General features: G+C 36.7%; 2 protein-coding genes across 5 annotated transcripts; both read right to left on the bottom strand.

The window, feature by feature from the left end:
• Nucleotides 1–1,176: 1,176 nt before the first annotated feature.
• Nucleotides 1,177–8,092, bottom strand: LOC103717549 (INO80 complex subunit D-like). 4 transcript variants are annotated; one of them, XM_026808619.2, is made up of 5 exons: nucleotides 7,474–8,092; nucleotides 3,326–3,587; nucleotides 3,189–3,248; nucleotides 1,737–2,088; nucleotides 1,177–1,620 (listed from the first exon to the last, which is right to left on the bottom strand). In XM_026808619.2, exons 1-3 carry the CDS (start codon nucleotides 8,037–8,039, stop codon nucleotides 3,243–3,245), a joined length of 834 nt encoding a protein of 277 aa, XP_026664420.2. In that variant the 5' UTR covers nucleotides 8,040–8,092; the 3' UTR covers nucleotides 1,177–1,620; nucleotides 1,737–2,088; nucleotides 3,189–3,242. The 4 variants fall into 4 exon arrangements, with proteins under 4 accessions (XP_026664420.2, XP_038989666.1, XP_038989665.1 ...); XM_039133738.1 differs by having other exon boundaries at nucleotides 1,737–2,085; XM_039133737.1 differs by having other exon boundaries at nucleotides 1,340–1,620; nucleotides 1,737–2,955.
• A 9,194-nt stretch (nucleotides 8,093–17,286) lies between these two features.
• Nucleotides 17,287–22,612, bottom strand: LOC103717524. The gene is made up of 3 exons (XM_008805953.4): nucleotides 22,420–22,612; nucleotides 17,973–19,645; nucleotides 17,287–17,845 (listed from the first exon to the last, which is right to left on the bottom strand). Exons 2-3 carry the CDS (start codon nucleotides 19,639–19,641, stop codon nucleotides 17,478–17,480), a joined length of 2,037 nt encoding a protein of 678 aa, XP_008804175.2. The 5' UTR covers nucleotides 19,642–19,645; nucleotides 22,420–22,612; the 3' UTR covers nucleotides 17,287–17,477.
• Between the last annotated feature and the right edge of the window lie 3,432 nt (nucleotides 22,613–26,044).

Genomic DNA, 26,044 nt, shown 5'->3' with positions numbered 1-26,044 from the left:
TTTTATTTATTTATCATAAATTAAAATTTTATATTTAAATTTGAGTCACTCATCATGTATTTGAGGGTGGGTAACATCAAATTCTTATCGGATCATCATTTGGTTTGACGCACCACTAATTGTCCGATTACACATGAACATGCGTGAAGATGTACAATTTGTAGATGCATACTAGTACAAATATCATATGTTATATCTCTGTGTATGTTTTCTTGCAGCTCAACTTATGAGTTTGCGGTGGCAGCAGTCATATTTGTAGATGCTTGGTTGAAGTTGGATCCGATTCGAATCATGTTCGGATAAAAAAAAATATTTATTCATCATAAATTAAAATTTTATATTTAAATTTGAGTAACTCACTCATCATGTATTTGGAGGTGGGTAACATCAAATTCTTATCGGATCATCATTTGGTTTGATGCACCACTAATTGTCCCATTGCATATCAACATGCATGAAGATGTACAAATATCATATGCTATATCTCTGTGCATGTTTTCTTGCATCTCAACATGTGAGCTGGTAGCTGAAATTGCATGGATCTATGGCTATCAAATGATTGGATGGGCATCCACCTACTTTGCTCCTGAAGTATTGTATTGTTTCAGATACAAAGGCATTTGAGACTGAGAAATAAGTAACTTTAGGTCTCTCGACAAAGTATGAGTCTGAAAATGCTACACAAAATCTTTAATGAGATACGAAATCATAGGTAACCATGTCTGTATGCATCACAGCCATTCACATCATACTCTTTAGTTTTCTCAAAACATATATATTACTACTTATTCTTGAGTCAACAAGGAGGTTTCTAATGCAGTAGCACGGATGCGTACTCTTAAGAGGGAATCAGAGGAATGGAAGTGGTACTTGTATCTCTGGGAAGATAATGTGCTGCACTTGCATGCTGTGGCCCAAATAGCCAGTTAAGTGGGTCTTTCTCTAAGACATGAGTTGAAATTGTTAAGAAATTAAAAATGCTGGAGTAAGTAGAGGACCTTGGCACTAAAACACCTGACAATGGAGTTTTAAGAAATTATAAAACAAAATCAACTAATATAAGAACTAAATGATTAATATCAAAAAGCTAATCTTTCCTTTGTTCAAGAATTTTTTTTTAAAAAAAAAGACTCACTTCTAGTTAGATGCTGGAAAAATGGATTTGACTTCAAGTACTGCATGGTGGAAGGAAATGTTAAATCCTGTGTTAGAGCAATGCAAAACTTAGTACTGCAATAACACAAATATCACAAGAAAAAAGAAACCCATTACACAACTGTCCTATAATTTTTACGTGGGAGCTTTTTTAAGTCCAGACTGTTGGTGTAAAAACCAAATGAGCGAGTCTCACATCAGCCATGTAATTTTTTTTGTGCGAAATTTTCAAGTTGCTCTAGCGTTTTCTTCGTACAAATTTGACCAGCAAGCCAGTCCACATGCATTGTCACTAGAATCTGAACCAAATCTTCTGATAAGCATAATCACGTTGCAATCTCTGACCTCTAAGGATTTTACATTGACTAAAATTCCTGGAAGCTCTTTACAGCAAGTCTGCAAATCCACAAGCATTTTTCGCCTGCAACAGGAGATTAATTCAAGCCTGAAACACTGACAACTTGCCTGCAACAACACCAGAAGTGGAGGCGGCCTCAGAAGTCCAACGAGAATTCGTATTGCAGGAAAAATACAAGAAATGCAAGGATTGTGCAACTCAAGCAAGGGATTAAGATGGTTACCTACTAAACATGAAGGGTTTGATAGCATATGTTGTTTGACCTTGGTACAGGTCTGGTACAATTTCTTTTCAATCTATCACCATCCAATCTTCATCTTTCGTTTCAAAAAACCCCCAAGTTTGGAAGTTGGCTTCAATGGAATATCGTGAACCGCGATCATAGAAATCATACAATAACCATGCCTTGCAGAGTTTCAAAGACAAGCATAGCATCAGAAAAAGAAAGAAAGCACATTAAAAACGTCTGGATACCTGTTAAGCGTATTCCAGAAATGACCCTTGGCCAAGTTAACTCAAAGATCACAGATGTTGATGTGGAATGCCCATCTGGTGACAGTAGATAAAAACACCTGCTACTAACAAGCAGACCCTAAATAGCCAATGGGTCAAGAGAAATTCAATAATAAACAACAATGCTCAAAAGTTTACAGAAATTCAGCTACTGGAAGTTCCTAAAACAATAAATAATGCGGATAAGAATTATTTGAATCCGAATTTATGATTGGCTACGAGTGAAAGAGAGATGTACAAAATAAAAAAGGAGATTGCCTCAAAATATTGGACAGTCAATTTTACAAACAAGCCACAATGTGTCACTGTCTTTAACTGTCGTACAAATTTTCATGTGGACATACCCAAATTACAGTCTACTGCATAAAAGTTGATAAGCATGTAGATAAATATTCCCACAGCTGGGCAACAATCCCTGATTCTAGAATCTCCAGCTTAACAAATACAAGACCATGTAATTCAGCTCTGGTTTTTCACAATGGTGAAAGATCCCCGCATTCAAACAACAACCGTATCATATTTTTTTTTTTTACTGAAGATAATCACATCAGCATCAATTTGTTTTAGACTTGACATGAGAGTGGCATATAGGGCACATTACATCTGCTCAAACAACAGAAGAAAGAAGAGGAGCATGCAGCAGCAAGCAGATGAGTTTGTATTAAGTAGTCACCCAAGAAGGGATGCCAAGGCTTGTATTATATCTGGGGCCTGGGAGTAAAGCTTTGGCTTCCATGCCTTGCTCAAGTATATAGATGAAAAACTAACCAACCAAAAAATTTTCAGGAATACTCTTTCAAGTATGCTGGCAAGGCTGTCAGGTAGAAAAACCTTTATGCAGCCATCATCTTATATCATAGCCATGCACCTGACTGGTTGCTATCACACTGGGAACCTAGCCTGTTTCCCTACGCTGTCTTTGAACAGACCTGCAACACCTCGTTGGGTTTTAAGAACTCAAACATCATGGTTTGAATAGAATCATAGAGACAATTAAATGAAAATGGACTACTAAATAAGATGCATAACTAACAGCGAATAAATAAACAAAATAGCAAACAAACATGCTGAAGGATAAAATCTTTTTGAAAAGCCTGTGATCAACAAAATTCAAATCAAGGTAACAAACAAGAATACAAGTTGGCAAGAAACATTGCCATACCTTTTTAGAATAGTAAAAATTTTCTTCCCAGGATGTCTAGCTTGGTCTGATTGGTTACGTCTTCACCCAATGTCTGGAAGGTTAGGACAGCAATCCAAACCAGAATCATGTTCTCAACAAAAAAAACTTCAACCAACCTTTTCATTCTCTTCTTGTGCAATGTTATTAGTGGCAGCATTCAATGTTTCTCTTCTTCTGGCTTGAATTTGGCGCACACATTCAGCAATTAGAACATTAAATTTTGGAGCAGGCCTGCTTGAACAGGATGTGTGAAGGCCTGATCTTTTCAAAGCTTGTAAAATGTTCCTCTGTGTCTTCTGGAAGTGCACATGACAGAGTGAGGGCATGGCAGCTCTCAGAACTGGCTTCCCGCAAAAAACTTGCCCATTTTGTGGCCCGCTGAAATTTAAACACAGCCAACATTGTTAAAAGCCAAGAAATGGTCTACAATCTAAGAACAATTCTCGTGTCCATAATAAATAGTGCACCCACTTTATAAAAACTAATATACAGCATCTATTGGTCACATTCATTCTATAAGTATGCAACATGTAGAATAGCTCCCAACCACTAGGATGGTAGTCCAGTTATGTTGTTGGACAACAAGAAACTAGTCAAATCCAAGTGCCACTTGATTTCTTATAAAATGGCTCGTCTGAGACTTAGGTTTGAATGTCACCTACATTACTATCAGCCTTTCCACCAACGATAGTGGAGATCCCAAGAAAGAAAGAGAGAGAGAGAGAGAGAGAGAGAGTAAAAAAAGAAACGAAGTTTACAATCTACGCAACTCATCCACGATTTATACATTTAATGAGAAATGTGAATCCTTTAAAACTCATCAAACCACTGCATCATGTGACACGCTCTGTCTTTATCTAAAAAGCTTTTGAAGAACAGATTCCTAAATTTTAAAAAACAAGGCATAGGCCTCATCATGCATCAAAAGTAGACAGAAGACCAGGGGAGGAAAGAGAAACTGTTGGTCGGGGATAAAAGTTGCCAGAAGCCTTGACATAGGGTCAACCCCATCAATCAAATGCAATTTTTAATCTCCTCAAACTGTTACTTCATTAAATCAAGCATTTGTTATCACAACACTAATCAAGAATCAATTCTGGTTCATTAACATCCAGTGTCACTCATTGTTTTGAATCCTTGTATCATTCATTTCATTAAGATAGAATGACCAAGTTAGTAAATCTTTATTGGTGTACAAAGTTATGCTTACAAGGTGCTTCCTTACCATTAACTAGATCTTGGCAAGTGCAAAATCACGTGAGGAACTTTCAATGGATCACCGTGATCCCACCAATCAAGATTGAAAAATATAATCTCCATTTTATTTCATATACATATTTGGAGGCTGTAGTTACTCAAAGAAGAGTGTATTCATCATGAGATTCAGACAGCGTAATAGTTATGACTCATGAACAACCAATGGACATCTGTCGCTCTTTTAGTTTCAAAAATGTACGATACATGTGGTTCATCAATATTGCACACAGTTCACTCAAGAGCAAGAGCATTTGATGGTTTGTAATGATTCCTTGGATCATGATCGTTAGGAGTGAATCCAATAAATATACTCCACTTTACTTGTATACACTTGCCCCTCTCTTACTCATTTATGGGGGAGTAAATTTGGATGTTTTTGTTTGGTACATTGTTTTGTGTGCCAAATCAAATTGTAGTAGTCCATATTAGACAACATACTGTACCATAATGATAGAGAAGTGGCATGGTACAGGGGCTCGATATGGTACCGCATCAAAACATGGTATCGATGTTGTCCTGACTTGGTGCCTTTACCATGTATCAATATGCAGATGTACCCTACCATACCATACCGTACTAGTAAGAGGCTTGAGACCAAAGTACGCTATACTATACCGAACCGAACAGTATGGAGCATTACCATATTGTACCGTACCGTATTAATATCAAACCGATACGTGGTACAATGGCATAACAACATTTGGTAATGCTGAACCGGCCCCCATATCGGGGGTACCGGCATAGTAACAGGGTGGCACCAGCATGAGGCCCGGTGCCGAGACAGCGTACCTTACTTGAGACCAAGATGCAAAACCTTATTTGGTAAAATTGAGAATAGGCAAAACAATATGTCAGAGGAAAAGAACATGGTTTGCAAAGTTGCAGTATGGGCACATACTGATCACATGGCAAGACAATAAGTAGAATGATCCACTTTCCATATCCAGTCATGGTTTGTTAGCATGGACAATATTCCTATACTGATATTGATCAATTCAAGTTGATATGACTCAGGTAGTAAACATGTGGCATAGGCCTGTGTGCATAAGCATTTCATACATTGGGAAAGACATGATAACACAAAATCCCCAAATGATGTCTGTGTACAAGACCTTACTTGTAAGGATATCATTTTCTTATTTATAAGAATTTTGTTTGTAACTATCATCTAGATGGCCCGTCCCTATAATTTGCATTGTTAAATAGGTCAACACATGAGAAACATGAGAAGTGGAGAGGGCAAGCTTAAGCATTCCCTCCAATTTGTTTATTTTCCATCTTTATCTCTTCATTATTTTGACTCTAGATCATGGTTCACCATATCGTACTAGGTGCATTGTACCTTAATAATAGGAAGCTAATACTTCTTCTTTTTTTTTGGCCCGGGGGGGGTGTTAGGATACCGAACAATATTGTTTTTTAACTTGCCTTATATTGGAAGCCAGGATGATACTCCAAGTTAAGAAAAAGTTATCCTATAAATCCCCACTACTTACCAACTAAGTCTAAAAAGGTTCAACAATTACTTATTTTCCAACTAATTAATACTTACAAGAATGGAAAGTCATCCAAGATGTCAAACACCGTGTGGCCTTCCTAGCAAAATTATAATTTTCTTATCTTGTTTAAAATTTTTATTTGTTTCTATCGCTAGGTTCAGCAGAAAATGCTGAACCTGACTTTGGATTATATGGCTCTGAAGCCAAGTTCCATGTGGGTGTGTGGGACATCTAATACTGATTCAATGCCCTCCCACACACTACCTCCATTAAAAATGGACCATTTAAGTAGTATTTATATGATATCAATGATGATTTAGTGGTAATTTCATGCTACAAATTGCAATTCCTGTTCACCATTTCATCCAAACCTAACATCCAAAATCAAGACTTCAGAACATGATTTCTCAGAACTCAAGTTAGGACACTTCAAACACTTAGAGCCTATTTAAAAATTCCTGCAGGAATATCCTGTAGGAATTAGTCCTATTGACCTGCTTAGTCCGCGATCTTCTAAGAGCCCGCCCAATTCCAAGCCTATATCCCAACTCAAGATTCGTCATCTCGAAACCGGACACTATACTGGTGCCACACTAGCATTATGTTGGTACGATATAATATGAAAAAATTTTGGCGTATCGAGTGTAGATGCACCTTCCGTACCCTCCATATGCCTCCCATATCATGTACCGGTACCAAACTAATATGGTAAGGTATGTCCTGTACTGTTCGGCTCAGACTGGTAAGGTGAACCATATCCCAATCTGTAGGTCTGTTGGTCTACAAGAAAGAAATAAAAGACCTATGGAGCTTCTTTTTTTTTCTTCCACAAGATTCAGGCTGGAGGGGTGCTGGATTAGTATGAGTGATACACAAATAAGCTGCCAAATCCATGAATCCAGCAGGAAATCCTGCCCAATCCTGCTGGATTTCCCGAACAGGCCCTTATATGGGAAAAAAGTCAGCATAAGCTTTCCAAAATCTCTGCATTGGCAACATCTTCCCACACCTAAGATCTGTTTTTATGTGCGAACTTCCTTAACAGTTCCCTATAGTTTCTATCATGAGTTGCGCACTTATTTGATGTTGCCAATCCGCAAACATGAGTGAGTAACGTTGCGTTGTCTCACAAAATACTTTTAATCTACAACAACAGAGAATAAAACGTTCAGAAAGAACCAGCTACCCAGTCTCAAGAAATATCAGAACGCAACTTCAGAACATAAAGCATTAATAAAGACCTTATTCTAGCATTAAGTGTGCTTCCAGCAAACCGGATACAAGGGGAAATCGTCTAAGAACTAAATCCCAGCTCAAGATCTAGCATTTAAAAAAGAGAAAAAAAAACTCCATGAAAACCAAAACACCCTCAATTGAATCCTAAAATCAAAAATATCCCAACTCAATCATAATCAAAACCATCAATCTTCTAAAAACCATAAAACATAAAACGAAAGAGAAAAAAGAGGAAAAAATATTAAACTCTCAGATCAAGTTCCAGCCCATACCTCCTGGTAACATAATTGCAAGGCTTGTACAGCGTCTGCTTGCCATCCAAGAGTATGTGCGCATGGCAATACTTTGTCAGCGGCATCGCCCTCGTCTTGCACCCCGAAAACGCGCACCGTTTCCTCTCCCCCTTCACCGCTACATTACTGTTACCCCCCGGCTCCCTAAACCCTAATCCTCCCCCCTCCCCCACCCCAACCCCACCGTTCTCCGGCCCGTTCCCTCTCCCCTCCTCCACCACCGGGCTCACCCCGAACTCCCAGTAGTAGTCCCGGTGCCTCACCCGCACCTCCTCCACCAGCGCCCAGTACTTCCGCCGATAGAGGTTCTCCAGCTGCCTCACCCGCCGCGCCCGGCGGCGGAGCACCTCCTCCCGGGACAGCGCCCCCGCGTCCCGCAGCACCTCGTCCTCCTCCGCCCCTTCCACCGCCACCGCCGTCACTCCCCCCTCCACCGCCGCCGTCGAAGAGCCCGCATGATTAGTGTTGAAATCGGGGGGGTGGGGCAGTGGGAGCTCTCGCTTCGGGGGTTTGAAGGCCGTTTGGAGCTTATTCGAAGCACCCATCGCGCTCTCTCTCGCCACCCGCCCCCCCTCCCTAAAAGAAACTCCCCCCCTCCTTCTCGGACTCGGAGGAGAGAAGGAACGCCGAGTTGTTATCGAGAGGCCCGAGGATGTGAGTCGGTTACAGGGGATGTTTGTTTATTGGCGGCACCAGCGATCGGACGGCGGGGACGCGCGTGGGGTTGATTTGGTGCGGATTCAATTTGGACCGTGCTGGTCTCCGGATTCGAGGATTCTTTTTTTTTTTTTAGAGGATGTTTTGCTGGTGTCCGGTTGGGTTTGAAACTTTTCCAGTTGCTGCGAGTCTCACTCCACGGGCACGTTTCAGTTGATGAGTGGAGAGAAAAGGTGTTTGCTGTTTGTAACATGATGGGCTATTTTGGATATTAAATAGGAAAAGGCGCGTAGCGTTAATTTAGGTTTTAAATTCAGGGTTGTTTTTTGTGGAAACTTTTGTTTTTGGTGATGTTATTTGAGGAAAATATAGGTTGGTTGTTATATATTAAAGAATTGTAGAATTAGGCTTACCAAAAATAATTATAATATTAAAATGATTAAGTATCAAAGATGCGTGATTTTTATGGTTAAGTTAGACTTCTATTTTTCAGCATAGGAGGTATGATTTTATTTAGCATCTTGCTTAATCTTGCTTCTCTTGAGCTACTGCTCTTCGTAGTGCTGCTCGGCAATGTCATAAATAAATAAATAAAATATAGATTCTGTATTCATGTTGCTATCTTAGTAAGTATGAGAAGAATAATGTCCGAGCATGCTAATACTTTTTAAAGTTCGGATTCTTTGCATTGCGTGTTTTGCACCACAGAAGGTTGTGCAGCTTCAAATAGATGCCATGTCATTCATATCAAAGATGGAGGATTGTGGTTCATTCTCAAGACGTACTACCATATTTGAAACTCGTTTCTATTCATGAAATGAGTCAGCCATCCATCTCCAAGATGGATGATGTGGTGGCTATTGGAGACATCTCTGATGTGCACCACAAAGGATCACGTTCTATGCTTCTTATGTGTGGACACACTCTTTAATTACAATGTGTATTTTTATTTAACATCCCATTTAATTCACCATGATTCAATTCAAAAAACAAGTATATACTACACATGAATCATCTTTGCTTGCATCATTATATGATTTGATTCTCACTATCTAATAAATAAGAATATTATTATGACTCCCCGTAACCACTAATTATTGTACCTAAGGAAAAGATACTAGTTATTGCAATGATGCAAGAAAAAAAAAATAAATGCAAATACAACACAAGAATATTATCTCCAAATAATGCATTATCTTTGTGAGTTACTCATTGATAAATATGTGGTGTATTTTTTTGCACTTCAATGAAACTCTATTTGTCAGCATCTCACATGTGACTAAACCAAGCTCAAAATCAAAGACCAATGCAAGGGTCCTTTTAAGCACCACTCCACTTCTCTTTTACGCTTTCCAATTTTTAGCTAAATATTGTGATGTAAACCCTAGTGTCTAACCATCATAGTAACTATGTAAGACTGAAATTGTTCACACTTGACAACCATCTTCATACTCCTACAACCTATTAAAATACTTTCAAAATGTTCTAATGAAAAGACTAGCATACTGATGGGAAAAAAGAAGGTATTATTTATACCTTGATATTGCTTGAACCACAAAGTAAGATCCCATGTCTAGATGAGTATGCTGGAAGACATCATTTGAGGCAAGAGTCTGGTAACCTAATTTTTCTACCTAATTTCTTTCTTGAAATTCCACTTTTCCCCACACATCCTGCCACCTTCCATTTTTTAAAATTTGGTTTTCTTATGTATCTTATCTTGCCCTTGCCAATAACTTTCTGACATATAAAATTGTTATTTGTAGACAAAATGTTAAATCATTACATTATCTTTGTTAAAATAAATGGTTGGGAAGAGAATCCACCTACACTTGCGCAGTTCATTACCATCTTTCTTAGTAGATTAGTTTGATTTCTTGCAAGTAAAACATCATGTAAAATTGTTATATTTCATAATAATGGTTGGACATCCGTTCTGCAAAAAAGTTTCCATTGAAGGTATGGTTTATAGAAATTGTCAATTTTGCATAAATAATAAATAATAAAAAGATAAATTGGAAAACTAGATGAAAATGAAGGCATGTCCGGATAGAAAAACTATCTCCAATATATAACAAATTTGGCTCAAATTTATCCTACTATTATGAGCACGATGGTATGGGAAGCTTGGCCCAATCAACTCTCCTTCAGAAAAGAGGAAAAAAGAAAATTTAAGTGAAAAAAGAGTAAAAATAGAAAGGCTAAAGAGGCTCTCTCTCAAGTAGTATTATCACAACGCTTGTATCAGGTCTAATATATTGTGCACGAGACTCATAAAGGCCTAATAATATGTGCATGTTAAAATTTATAGGTGTGCTAAACATGCGCATATGTGCATCGAACCCAAGCACAGCTAGCCAAGCTAAACCGAGCCAAGCGCATGTATAGTCCAACTTGAGCTTAGAAGAACCGAACATCAATAAATGCGAGCAAACCTGCATTTAGACATATAATATCCGATGATAAAGATATCTTAAAATTCCAAATCTTTAAAAAAAAAAAGAAGAAACAATCAAAAAAGAAAATAATTATAATTCCATGTAAACATTTGAATCCTTTTAAAAGGAAATATTTCCAACAGTTTCCATATGACTTAGTTTTATACTCTTATGACCACTCAATTCTTCTTCCTTTTTTTCCTAGTAATTAAGCAAGACAAGGTTAATAGAATATCTTCTAGCCAAATATCTATGAGCACCCGCACGCCCTCCATCCTTATCCAAGAAATATTGTATACAACCACATAATTGAAAACCCCCACGGCATATGAGAGAGAGAGAGAGAGAGGATTGATTCCAACGGATTAAAAGGTCTAAATTTTTCAACTGTGTTTATTATAAGAAGGGTTGGATGGAAGACAACTGCTTCTGACGTTGGCTACACAGAATATCTCGGTATGTGACTTCCAACTCACCTCTTGGTCTTCCTCTCATTTAATCGTTATAAATGGATTTGGTATGAAAACTGTGGCCTACAAGTGAGATCGACCTGTTCTCTGTAGAAGTGCAGCATCTCAAAGTAGCTCAAGTTATTAAAAACAGGCCCAAGCTTCTTTATATTCTAAAGCATCACACAAGCGCTTTTTGCCTTCAATTCTGAGGCCGAAGTGTAAAGCCACATCCCATCCTTCCTATCATTGCTCTGTTCCTCACAATTATAGCAGGAATGAGAGGTGCCAAAGTGCTCAACAACTTCGCTTTCAACAGCAGACCACCAACAAACAAAAAGGCATCTGTCCTTCAAATTCTTTACAGCTCTACAAAGAGCTTTGACAGAGTTTCCACTTACGTTTCCATTGTACTCGCCAGATGAGCCGAGTCCCCCACTTATCCGGAGCCCATCCAATTGGGCTCGTGTGGAAGTTTTATGTAGTCGGGGTCAAATAGCACAAGAACATCACATGCATTCGAACATATTTCAGCACTGGTTTTTATATATCTTTCAGTTCTATTAAATTTTTATATATAAATCTCCGACTTTTTTTTTTGTATATGTATATATATGTATATGTACCTGATATACCTCGAAACTGATCGTAGCTGATGTGGCAAAACGATCTGGTTCTCAGTGGCAACAATATATGTAATAAAAAACTTGATATATTTATAAATATATATTAATATAGTATATGATTAGTGCTTCACGTACTCTTTAGTATATCCTAAATAGGTGCTAAAGAAGGGCCGAATAATAGAGCTGCTCTTGTTACTCCTTTCCCCTTTTTCCTATCCTCCTTTTCCTGTTTCCGAAGTTAAGTGCAACTGGATTTCGGAGGGGAGGGGGTTTTATGATGGGCTTTATTTCTCATTTTACCTCTAGTGGCTGGTAAGGGGCTTGCATAGCAATTTTTGTCATATATCATAATCAACTACTGAGAGTTATTTATATGCCTACCTCACGAATCACTCCACACGAACTTTGATGGTTCTTCTAACAATATGCTCTATTTCATAAATTTTGAACTGAGGATGTTGGTACATTAGTCGCTCATTTAATATGAGGTGTTATTACTTGAATGAATTATAAATGAAAAGGGCTTAGTGTTGCGACTTTTAAAATCGTTGAGTGATGCTCATTGAAAATAAGGTTCAGATTTGGACATAAAATATGATCTACGTAGTCCATTTGCCGCTTAGTTTAGGAGATTTAGATTGGATTTAAATTTGGACGATAAGATAAATCTGGATATAAATTCTAGGCCTCATGTCCGTCAAACTAACTTGAGCTAGCGTGGAAGACAAATAAGATAACTTATTCCCTCCCAATTCCCCAACCCAACAAATAAAACCTCAGCCTAAAGTGGAGCCAACCACTCAACCAAAACAGTATTTTTTCTTCATGTTGTTAGAGAGAGAGAGAGAGAGAGCTGCCTGAACCAGTTGAATGATTTTTCCTTCTATTTTTTTCGCAAGCTTTGTATTGGGATCATAATTGTGAAAGCTGGATGACCATACACATTTATACCATCTTCTGACAGCTATAATTATTCTTAAACTGGGATCATATTGTGGCTATTTTTTGCCTGTCTACGTGGCTCAAAAGAAATGCTAGATTATCATACATTTATCCAAAGCCTTGCATTCAAATTCTAGATAATGTATTGTTTCTTTTGAAGGATTGGACTATGACAGCCTCAAAACTTTGCTTGTTTTGAAATGCATGCAGCCGACCCCTACATATGGAGAAGCTGTTTCCATACGTCAAAATCATGATTGGGAGATGTTGCTGCTAGAATCCATATTGAGGTCGATCTCCACCAGAAGTGTGCTATGATCGGTTGCAGCCAAAATGCCCTGAGATCGGTTGGATCCAAGGTGATCCGAGGTACACCGAGGTCACCTAGAAGGCGGGATTGATTTATAAAAAAATCCACTTGTCGAAAAGTTTCTGGCGGAGAACTCTCCAATGCTTAAGTCAGAGATCTAAAACAACAATTAAAGAGAGAGAATGAGTGGAAAGAAGTATAAGTTGCTTATTTGAGGATCTCCTTGTCATCCCTATATAGGGTGAGAGCGGTGTCGGTTACCTGATTTATCACATAGTGCCATAACCGTACAATAACGGCTAATCGTACATTAACTGCATGGTAACGACTACCTACAATCACCGTACAACAATGATCACATTGTTCGTGTCTTCACTAATGCATCTGTTACTAGAACTATGATCATGACCCATTCAATGTGTTTTAACATTACTTCTGGACAAGTCCGACTAGAATGGCATGTCAACCAATACCGAGATAATTTACTTCGGTTAAGTCCGAGCTTAAGGCGGTCGGAATGACCTGAGGTTGGGATAACCAATATTCTCCACATCAAGAGAAAATAATATAAGCACTTTATTATTGCGTTAAGACTCATCCTCAAAAATTAAAATAAATATTATCATCAAAAATGAACAAATAAGTAATATATAATATAAAAAAAGCAACAAACAATATGCTTGATATTAATTAATTAATTATGATATAAAATAAAATATAAATAATTTAATTAATATTTAAAAATACTATTATATTAAAATAATAAAAAATCAAGTAGGTTATATTGATAATTTATGTTAATTACTACTCAAGGTTTACTATATATTATACTAACAAATGAGAATTGTGCAATATATGTTATATCAGAAAATTTATAAAAATATAGAATGAATTATTAAATACTATTGACTATAAATAAAAATATATCAGAAAAATTAAAAAGTCAATGAAAATAATATATTAAACAAAATTTAAAAAAATAAAGAGCACTAGCATACTTCATTAAAATACAAAAAAAATATAAAACTGATGTTGAAGAAAAAATGTCAATTAAGATTATAAAATATTATAAAAATAAGAAATAGAAATTTAAAATTAAAATAGTATAATAAAATTGTAAATCAGAATATTAACAAAGTAGAAAATAAAATGCAGCATATTTATGAAAATAAAATAAAATAAAATATAAAAAAGATAAATAAAGAATAAAATATATGATATTCTAATATATAACTAGCTAAATTAAATATCAGAATTGAATTTTGTTTAGTGCCTTCCTTTGTCGCAACCAATAATGAAAAAGGAATCATGGTTCGCATTCCCTATCTTCTGATTCCGTTTTGATACCCATTCCTTTTTTCTTTTTTTTTTTTTGATTCTTGCCAACCAAATTTAATGGTAGTTTCTTTCTTGTCTTCATTCCCCTAATGAAATTGGCTTATGCTTAGCTACTTTTTCTCAAAAATAATTCTTATGAGCATTTTCCTAATAATTTCCATAAGTGGATCATAATTATCATTTCTGCCGAAGCATAAATTTGTAAGTACCAGTTTTCTTCTAATACAATGTATTGAAGTAGCAATTATTGCTGTCTCAGTTGATAAGAATTAATATATATCTCAAGATATTGGCCAATGGGATACGATAAGTTGACCAACATCTCTTAATCTCTTTCATACATATCATTAATGTTCCTAAGAAAATTATGAGTATTGTTCAATTGTATCAAGATGATCTTTCAATGTTCACCTGTCACTCTAGATGTCTCAGCTGTGTTTACTGGATAAACCTGAAAACTATAGTTTCGAGGAGAAATATATACGAGAGAAGAATTTTAAGCAACAAAGCAACAGAGGAAGAATTTAGATTATGCGGCCACCATTGGGAGAGAGCGATATGAACAATGCCATGAGATTCTTTTTCAGGAAAAAGCTACAGTAACATGGTGAAAATGTTAGTGTTGACCAGCTACACTAGCCTTTTGAAGGCTAATAATGCTTTCAATACTGTTTCAATACTGTTTTAATCTATACAATTAAAAAAAAAATCATTTCTTGGTGTCTCTGATTTATGATAAGTTATCAACTCGTCTTCCATCCTCTGAATTGGCAGGAGAAAAGAAATCATGCTTGATTTAAAAAATTTATTCAAATATATAAGCCAAAGAACAAAATTTAAACACAATCCCCATACCTATGCATTTCTTCCTAGTCAACTAACAGGGTAAGTTACATAAAATTTTAAAATCCAAAATATGATGATAACACACAGCAAGTCGCAGACTAAAATGTTTTGGAGATTCCTTATGGATGCATCAAATGACCATATAATGGATGCTTCTAGTAGAACTAGGTAAAAGAACAATGATGCATACAGGTGAGAATTCACAAAATCAATAATGATAAACACATTTTGAGCACATGGACCATAAATAAATGGGTTCATTTACTTCTAAACCGCAAATTATCTCAAACAATTTCAACCATGAATAAAATGAATACATAACACAGAGACACACACACAATTCCACAAACCCACCTTAAAAAAGTCACCTTATTTATAATCATTTGATGCACAAGTAAGAAACCTTCGACTAATTAAATTATTTGGTTTTAGGAACTACAAATTTTCCAGGCTATGACCCGCATTCAGATTTCTCAATTTTACTGTAACATGATTTGCACAGATCAAATTAGTGCATCAGCGTTCTCTCCTCTACCATAGGCCACCTTCTGTTTCTAAACAGGTGCCAAATTTCTATTTTGCTCCATACTTCTTTGGCTTGAATACTTTTTTTATAAGATTCTTTGTAGATCATGCAAATCCAAATTTTTATAAGCTTACCACCATATCAGGAAAATCATGTTAGTAATCCACACCATTCAAATGATAAAAAAGTAAGCCTCAATCACCCAAACAATAACACAACCAATTTTCTACTTGAAATAATCTCAGCAAAATAAAGAATAGAAGTTCTTGGGTATAAGGCAATATAGTTGCTCAAAATATTAGATAAATGATTATAAAAATAACTAATGGTGGCTAGGACTCATGATCCAAGCAAGTAGGCTAAATTATTCCACATGGAAAGGAGACGAAGGGATCTAATTCAAAATTCTTAACCATAATTAAGGGTACTGTGAAACAAATTTCTACAAAATTAAATGCATTAATGCTGAGGAATGAATTAAAAATATAACGATCATTAGTCACCAACAGACTAAACAAGGAGAATAAATAGTATGAGCATTAAAAGAAACAAAAATGTAGTTGAAGAGAACAGGAAGTATGAAGGTAGAAACATTTCCAACACCAAAAAGAATGCAATTTTTTTTCGCAGAAATGCATGAGATGAGATGGAATATAAATTTAATCAAGAAAACTAACCTTCCTTGCATAACAGGAGCTTCCAATACAAAATTGAGACTTTATATCACACTTTAAGTATTTTGTACAATGAGAAAAGTACCTAAATATTATAAGGGCAATGATAATGATCGCTGCTATTAAAGGAATGGACATAATGATATAGAACTTTATTAGTGATAATTAGAAATGACAAGGCTTGTTATCTAGAAACATGACATTGACTGATATAGCATAAACAAGAAGTTGTTAACATCTCACCATATTCATAACCCTCCACAACATGGAAATGGACATCATTCTCAGTGATATAAAGTGATAGGCAACAGAATAGGTAAGTTGACAAGAAGCATATAACTCCAAAATCCAGTGAATATCACTGAACTGAAGTAAAGACATATGAGCTTGATAATGTTTAGCTATTTCTGACACAAAAATGTAATACAGGTTAAATGCATGAGCAGCTAAGTACAGATGTACTGACCATGGTTATTACAGACTAACACCTGCAACGTGAGTGAAGCATAAGGTGTATCATGAGTTCTATACATGCAGCTGGAACTGCATTTAATAATATAGATGCAATCTTTCGAAAATCAATTGATGTGCAATTGTAAATTAAATAGACATGGGATATGTACAATTGCTGCAGGGTAGTATACACATGCACATGCACATGTGCACCAACACCAAAAATATTTGATGCATTAAGCATGAAAAAAAAGGGAAAAATGGAAAAGAAAGAAACATTTGCATTTGATTACCCTGTAATCAACAATATAGTACAAATAAATATGCAACAATAAGTAGGACAAGGTGTTTGTTTAAATAAATAAGCAACCTAACAAGGAAAGATGAGATAGACACTGTTTTCCTTCCTACATAAATTAAAAACGTGGGGCACTAGGTACTGCAACCTAAATTTTGGAAACCACTTATACCAAATATTTGGTGTGCATGTTCATGAATCAGTATATCCAATTGGACACTCACGAGACCTCAACTGTACAACAACCATGGGCGTCTATTCAATTTGAATGTGAAAAACATAGGAAAGAAATGAACATAAACTACAATGTGATTAATTAATTGGTGATTTTTCATGATATCAAATTTAGGAACCATGTGTCATGGGTCATTTACCATATACTTACAAAGTGTGTAAAGTCTTCCCGCATGAATAGTTCTTTCCAAATTATTCATAAGTTGAAGAGGTACTTCTGCAATCAAAGGGTAAATCGTCTAACCATGAATCATCTAACAGAAGTGATGAAGATTCAGACTCTGTCGGCCACTCAGAACTTACATCTATTTCATCATATATAACAGGTTTACATTTTCCATCCCTATTTTGACTGATGGCCTGTAATCGAAGATTGCAATGCACAAACATTAAATCACTCAGCTTTTCTAATTCCATCTTGTTACGTTTCTTTGTATGCAAGTTGTCAAAAGTGCTCCAGTTCCACTTGAACCAGTATGAACTGCAAGGCTGGCTTAGTATCCGCATTGCAGCCCTCTGCATTATGGGAATCTCACAACCATATGCAGCCCACCAATCACCTGGGAGTACATGAAAGACCAAGAGGTTAAATAGTATGTATATGTATTTACGTATGCAAGATGTTCACTAAGTAGGTCAATTAAAGCTCCATAAAAATGGTATTGACCAAACAATTGGTGAACAAACCTGGTGCATTCAATGTCCTTCCCATGATAGCAAATTCACTCCCAAGAGCACCTTGCGCATTTAAATATACAGGCTGCTCTTTAGTAAGTTCAATTTTATCTTTCTCTTCAGGAAACATTTTCCACATAGCTGCATGAAAGCCATTTCTCACATTTGCATCAAACTTAAAATTTGGATTATAGAAGATTGAAGGGTTAAGGAAAGCTGCAGCTGCATGTAGATGAGAATGAAGTTGCACACTCCATCTTCTCTCGATTATCTCCAAAATTGGCAAATATTTCTCTTCACACCCCTTATAAAATATCTTGATTGCCAATTTTGCCCTTTCTATACCTTCATATATGTATCCTATAGCTGGCATATCACCATCTACAACCCTCAAAATTTTAAGAAGAGGCTCACACACACTAACAGCTTCATGTGCTGATTTCCAAAATTTATCTAGAAATAGTAATGATCTGATTACTTGTGCATCAGGTCTTCTGCTGTATACAGATGACAACCAATCAGCATGAGAAAACATGTGCTTCAGATTATCTTCTTGAATCACGATGGACCTTAAAGTAAGAAAATGGGTTACAAATCTTGTAAGCTTTGGCCGGATTAGTTCCTTTCCCCCAGTGAACTTTCTCATCATATTCAATATCCAGTCATGACTGTATATATACCTTGTGATGGTCCTGGCCTCCTCCAAGACTGGACCCATCCAGTCCTGCTTACTGATATCCTCCAACATCTTCTCAATACAATATGAAGCACATGGAGACAAAAATAATGAAGGATACTTCTTTAACAGAAGCCCCCCTGTGCAAGCATAGCTGGTTGCACTATCTGTTATGACTTGCACCACATTTTCCACACCAACATCCATGATAACAGAATCAAGTAACTCGAACAAGTAATAAGCGTCATCTGCATGGGATGAGATATCAACTGATTTTAGAAATTGGGTCCCTTTAGGTGATGCAACTGAAAAAACTAAAAGTGATTTGGACCTGCCGTCAGACCAACTGTCAGAGAAAATGGTGCAACCTGTTTCTCTCCACTCATCTCTTAGTTTTTTGTGATTATCATTTATTTCACTTTTAGCTTTTTCTAAATAAGTTGATCTCAACCCCTCATAAGTTGGTGCTTTATAGCCCACTCCACATTCTGCTATTGCATCAACCATTGCCTGATACTGAATAGATTTAGATGCACTAAAGGGAATAGAGTTGTGAAAGAAAAACAGAGCTATTTTCTTATCAGCATTATCATGCTTTTGCTTTTGAGCATCATCTAGTGGGGGCTGTGTACTTGGTGAAGGGCGCGGCAGTAACAAGGATGGGCAAGTGCTGCCATGTTGTCCGCTAGATCTAGCATTATTGGCATGGAAACCACTACTAGCAGAGGAACTATTTTGGGGACCATTCTGCACCCGATCAATCTTCGGCTTCTTGGAAGCTTTCTGTTTTCTTGGAGTGCTTAAGATGCTGTGTATTAAATCTCTTACATCATCTGGGACTTCAGTACATGGGACTATGTCTTTGTTTTTAATCTGAGCCAGATGAAACTTCATCCTGTAAACCCCTCCACTGAACTCACGATGGCAATAGTTACACCTAACTTTCTGTCTTGTAGCATCAACCAAGACACAGTGCTCCCAACAAGCATCTCTTCCTCTCACCATTCTCCTGCAGTAGCCACTCAGTTTAACATCCATGCAGCTATTTAACAAAAACTGAAATCTTTGAAAGTCAAGAAGACAGAGAAGATGCTTAAAAGTTTAAAGACTCATTCATGAGAAAGTTCAAACAAAGTATTTCAGAATTTTCTTTATTGAGAGAAATATGCAGCATTTATCTCATGCTATAAGAGAAGGCCAAAATTAACAAATTTAAACCATTGGAGAGTAAGTGATACATAAATCAATAACATTTGTAGCATATCTTTTAGTCAATAGGTTCAAAGTAGAAATCAATAAATCAATATTGATAGTTCTTTCAAATTAACAAAATAGTATGATCCTTAAATAATTCATAATTGCAAGATATCAATATAACATTCTCACCTGAAATGAGGATGTGGGAAAAGAAAACAATAGTTGGATGTAAAGCAAATGGAATGTAATGGTGATCTGAGCGTGATATACTTACCAAACTATGATGATCATCATACCATAGAGTGACTGTTTTTACTAATTTTAATATGTCATACTTCTTAGGGACTAGGCTATAAACAGTGGATGTTTCGGCACAAGCAATCCCATAGCTGTGACTCTAGGCCCCTAACAGACAGAAAGTAACAAAGAAAAGGAGAAGGATAGAAAAGAAGAAAAAAGGATCAGATGGAGAAGATGAAACAAATAACCAGTGAGAAAAGTTAGGATAAAAGAGAAAAAGGGATGAAAGGAAAAATCAGGTACTTCATTGGGTTTTATCAAGAAGAATGTACTCTTTTTTCTCTGATATTATCAAAGTAAACGTTTTATAGACAAAAGACTGACATACTCTAAGTGGAGCTGACGATTTATGGGGCTTGTACAAGGGGAAAAGCCTGACAGTTATTTACACCCTGAAATAACATATTAGCCAAGTCTTCAAACTCCCCATGAAGATGGAGAACATATATCAATTATTCCCTCCTTGGAACACACAACTGATGCTGAGAATGCCTAAGAAAGCCTATCAGAGAACATCAGCCAACTAATTCTGAGCCCTTACTTTCTGAGTAACCATTTGTTTATATCCTTTTCATCTTTTCTTCAACAGAGTAACAGACTAACAGCCAACCTTACATGCTTTCTCTGCTCATGGAACAGAAAATACAGTAATATAAAATCATGTTATTATTTATATTTCCATTGAGCCTCACAAAGGCCATTTCTTACATTAACTTCTTCAGCCACAAGAGCTCACATCTTGAATATACTCTTACTTGGCCTATCTACTAGATCTTATAACAATGCCTTAATTTGCTTTTATAGTACTCTAGGCTCCCCTCAATGAAGGTACATATCAAGTAGTGGTTCCCTCACCTAATCTATATCTGATACACTTATGCCACACAGTCTAACTATGGATATGTATGTAACATCTTTCACAGGATCTCCTATATGATTCACTACATCCTGAAATCAAGTTGAAGGAGAAATTGTAAATGACTAACCAAGCTTTAGAGATGTATACACGCTTAATATGGCACCCTAAGCAATTAATCTAGATCGATGCTCCATGTAGACCTCTTTTTACAATCCTTATGAAGGAAAGAACCTTCACATCCACTTAACAACCAGATTCTGATTATAGCTATGACCATCCCAGCATCCTAAATGTTATGAAGTTTGGTTTTGCAATGCAAGAGATCCTCATGTTTCAGTACATATCTTAGCAACAAGTTGAACATTTTTCAAAAGATAATACTTTACTGTGTACACCAAATGAGCAACCTACTAGCCCCCTTACTAGCTTGCAGCTCAACCAATTCTCAAATCTTTTAAGTTTGAGGCAGTCCTGTCTCCAACAATGGCCTACATCTGACCAAAAGTTCCTAGTTGTTTTCTTAGTAGCTTTAGGAAAAGAAAAAACATATGGAAATTAGGAAAAGGATCAACACAAAGCACATAATGGCTAAAATTAAGTTAAAAATTAGTTATTAAGTATGAGCACTTCGTTTTCCTTCATGTACTAGGAAGATCATCCTCAATCCAGAGAAAGCAGGTCCGGTCAGTTAAAAAGCCAGTTTATTATCCTTCATTTTCCCTTACACATTAATCTTAGTGAGCTTATTCTGAACATGAGTTGGTGGTGTAACAAAAGGAGAAATGATATGATTCAAAGAAGAATAGAGAAACTTAGCTATCATTTGCATGTTCCTCCTTAGAAAAGTAAGAAGCATTTTCCAACGACACTGTCAAAACCAAGATACCTCATTTTTATTCACCAATTTCGAATGAATCAGTTCTCTTTGTTGGGCACAAACCTAGTTATCTTGGCAACGACAGTGAATCAAAAACCCACTAGCCTTAAGTAAGACCTGCAGTCACTAGTACCCTGCAGAGAGTTGACATTGTCACAAGGGGTAGGGGGTCGACAAAGAATAGGAACCTGCTAAAGGTGACAGCTTTCTAATGGGCAGCACAAAAACCCTACAATATTAACCTAAACCACAGATCTACCAACATAATTCCATCAAAGCCGAATAAATTCGATAATTTCAAAGAAATGAATCCAAATCAACCAACAATACGACCAAATATATGACACATATAAACAAATGAGTATATTTGCATAGCAATAGCTTCAAACCTAACCAAAATGGGAAGAAAAGATCCAATCCTCCAACTCAAAGAGCAATACGACTCCTATACTACATAAACCCTAGCCGCCCGCGAACGGCGGCGTCGGGAAGGATAAAAATCACTGTTTTGACTTGAAGAAAGGCATGGTAAAGGGTCTAAAAATCGCACCTTGGATCAGTAATCGACGAAAAAGGACAGAGACAGTGAACTCGCCGCACAGGTGGCGGCGGAGCGCTCGCCGGCGGGCGGCCTCCGGGTCCCGGGAGGACAGGAAGAGAAAGAGAGGAAACGGGGAGGGGAGAGAGTGGAAGCCAGGCTTAGGCGTGGGCGATGCGGTCGGGAAAGGCCGAATGGGGCACGTGCGAGCACTAGGCTGGTATTAGTGGCAAGAGGGGGCCTTTCTTATTGCCGATTTTCTTTTTTTTATAAAAAAGGAAAAAAAAAAAAGGAAAAGGAAAAGATTCCCATGATCTATGCAGTCAACCGGCAACTCGGTGGAATCCAAGAATTATTCTATCATATAAAATCTGTGGTAGAAATTTCCTACATCTAAGTTGGCTTTGATCATGGCCCTACACTTATATAGTTACCTAATTAATTGAGAGTGCAAGCTTATCAACTTAGGCCCTGTTTGGAAGAGCTTATCAACTTGGTCTTTGATGGTTACATAGCACGCATGCACGAACGCCCGCAAGATGTAGCCAAGAAGGGTCAATTTGCATATAATAACTATCTTGTCTCAATTCAAGCAATATTCAATATCGACCAAAAAAAATGAATCCAAAAATGGTCCTCTGTACTATAATCTGGTAGTCTTTGGCAAGGGGAAATGAGCTTGCTAGGGTGTTCGGTTGATATGGATTATGTCTAATTGGGTTACTCAATCCACAATTTCAGCAAAAAATCTAATTCAATCCCGCTAGATTACTCAAATGGATTCTAATTTGTATTTGAAAACTGCAGCATCAAATCTGTCCAGCTTTGTAGCATCATGAGGCATTAAATTTAACATATAAACCAAAATCACAAGTAGGATGCACAACAGCAGCAATAGCAACTGCAGCAACAGCAACAACAACACAAATTAATTGGGCATCTATTTTGTCACAAATCTCCTTAGAAATAGGTAATGATTGGCCATCACAACTAAATCTTTGATAACTATACCTGTGACTTTAATGAAATTCATTGGTTTCTTGGATGGTGAAAAAATTAATGCACCATAGTGTAAGGAAAAACCACCTAATTATGACATGAACCATACTCTTATCTACTTATATCTTGGGAGCTACATGGATCAGATTCTTGCTGCATGTATGCAAACTTGCCTAAATTATTGTATGTGCATAACAGCCTTGCCATCTGGCTTGCCCTTCTGAAGCCATCTCATTTGCTCATGCATTCCTGGGTGAGGAAGGCGAACACATATCGCATCGCACTATACTCTGACAGATGAGCATGTACATAGAAATTAGAATGCTCTTGCTTGGAACATTGACATTTCTTGAGAATGCAAAACATGTAGAGGTCATGCGATGCTTCAGAATAAGTCAGCCATTGAACTTGTGGTTAGAGAATAATGAAGTGTTTTCAGGTTCTATCTTTTATAGAAGCTGTATAAAAAGATAGCTAATTGGGATACTCACCCCCCCTTCAAATTTCTTCAAAATTTCATTCACCATACTTCACATAACATGCATGGCTTTACTCCTACCTAGTTGATTGAATGGAACTAAGGACCTGTATCTGTATATGGTTGTAGCATTTTAAAGATGAGAAGGAATTACCAAAGGGTATTGAAAACTATATTTGGAAAAACATAGAACAATATCCATACAAAACAAGCAAACAACAAAAAAAAAAGCACTTCTTCCTTATATTTATTACACAAAGTTAATAACCATGTCGGTGTCTATAGACAATACCACCTCCACTCTAGGGAAAGCAAATTTGATTTAGATACATGATGTTTCCCCATGCCAACCTGTGGTGGTAGACCAGCACAAATCCATGCTCCTTGAACCTTGAGCCTCTCAATCTCAAGTCTCAACATAAGTTCTAGCTCCACCAGCTTCAGTGTGTAAACATCGTTGCAGTGCTGAGATCCTCTTATCTATGCTTTTGATCTTTCTCTTTTCTAAAACTAGGTTCTGTTAGAAGAAGTAATTCCAGCTTGATATGTGTTCTTAAAACAAAATACGGTCTTGTGAACAATTGAGTTCCGAGACATTTAGAGAGAGAGACCTTTCGGCGAGGCCTTTGGTGCCTTCCGTGTTTTCGACAAATCTTCTTGAGTGCAGTAGTACATATGCCAAGCTCCTTAGCAGCATCTGCTACGGAGAAGTGAAAATAATCAACCAAGTCCTTGAACAGCATATTTCCGTTCTCTGCCTCTGGCATAAAACATGAAATACTTATCACATGATTAAGCAAAAAAATCAGGAAACAATATTGAAACCCAAACGATCTTTTTTGATGAAAAAAGAACCACAGAAATGTTAAAGAACATGTGGCCTCTGAGAGAGGAGCATGTAACTGTCCAAATTTATGCAGTCAGACTTTTGCTATACATAATATTGATGAAAAGAACCTTTTGTTCAATTTTATTACGGCAGTAGTAAGTCAAGATATAAGTAGATAATAACAAATTGATGTCCTCTGACATTCTATAAACCATTCATACTATGGACTCTTCAAATGGTACTTAGAGAAATATAAAACCACAAAAATAGCCAAAAACGAGAAGTGTAAAAATGACTATGTTAATATGTTTTGGCGCGTTCAGATGCACGTAGTCGAAAGTGAAGAAAATAAAAAAAGAAGGTGGTCAAGTTGGGCCAGTAATTTTTGTTCTTGTTTGTATTTAATTTCTTAAGGTCACACAAGCTACTTGTCTGAACTCTGAAATACCAATATCTTTTTTGATGCAATGGGAGGTTTGACCACCTGATTTTTATTCTAAGAAAGTTCAGGGACTAAGATTACAAGAACCTGGGTAACTGCGAGAGTGCTACGAGAGGGAGCCTCTGAACTCTGAAATACCAATATCACTTGCTCAACTTTGCACCACCAATACAGTCACAATAGCATCTTATTAATTTATTTATCTTGAGGTCACAGTTGTTACTTGTCTGAAAGTTACTGACATGGTGCAGTTCGTTTTTCTTTTTTTGGAATCTAGTGTAGTTAGAGTTAGCTTATTATGAAGGAAAGAAATGAAAAAAAGAGAACTAAAGAAGGCATTACTTGATGTAGAATATAATTTTTTTATCAACAAGCCAAGTGCAGCTTGTACACAATTAGCTGATTCAGAGAATCCCTGAATGTAACAATAGCATGTCAGCATATAGAAATTTTAGGAGATCTCTTCAGTCTTTTCTTCATCAAGTCAAAGAGTTTAATGGATAATTAGGAAGTTTTGCAAGTACGCATTACATTTACTAGTACGAGAGGCAACGGCAGTCTTCAATGCATGCATACCTGTGCAGCATATCCATTCTTTGAGAGATCGACCAGATTGGCTGCAATCCATTTCTATTGGCCTCGATTTAACATGAGTGATTGGGCAAAGTTTGATTCCTATATATCCACTCATGTGGTACTTTATCATACGATTCATATAAGATCCATCTGTCTAGATATCATCATATACATCTAGAAAGCCGTATGCTTTGGAAGAAGCTTGTACAATTTGGAAAGGGATTTTTATTGATAAAAAAGAAGAATCTACTTCAACCGATATATATAAGAATAAAAAATTCAGATAGATGTGTCATGAAACTTGGAGTCTCCA

This window comes from Phoenix dactylifera, chromosome 14 (genome assembly GCF_009389715.1).
Source record: "Phoenix dactylifera cultivar Barhee BC4 chromosome 14, palm_55x_up_171113_PBpolish2nd_filt_p, whole genome shotgun sequence".
NCBI classification, from domain to species: Eukaryota; Viridiplantae; Streptophyta; class Magnoliopsida; order Arecales; family Arecaceae; genus Phoenix; species Phoenix dactylifera.
Note: the sequence above shows the minus strand (reverse complement) of the source record. Positions and strands in the feature narration are given on the sequence as shown.

What these genes read in the sequence shown, in the direction of transcription:
- LOC103717549 (XM_039133736.1), bottom strand. Translation starts at nt 8,039, where the DNA reads ATGGGTGCTTCGAATAAGCTCCAAACGGCCTTCAAACCCCCGAAGCGA. An exon ending in TGCAATTATGTTACCAGGAG is followed by an intron (nt 3,588 to 7,473) that starts GTATGGGCTGGA and finishes TTTAAATTTCAG; the next exon opens with CGGGCCACAAAATGGGCAAG.
- LOC103717524 (XM_008805953.4), bottom strand. Translation starts at nt 19,641, where the DNA reads ATGGTGAGAGGAAGAGATGCTTGTTGGGAGCACTGTGTCTTGGTTGAT. An exon ending in AAGGACATTGAATGCACCAG is followed by an intron (nt 17,846 to 17,972) that starts GTTTGTTCACCA and finishes ATGTACTCCCAG; the next exon opens with GTGATTGGTGGGCTGCATAT.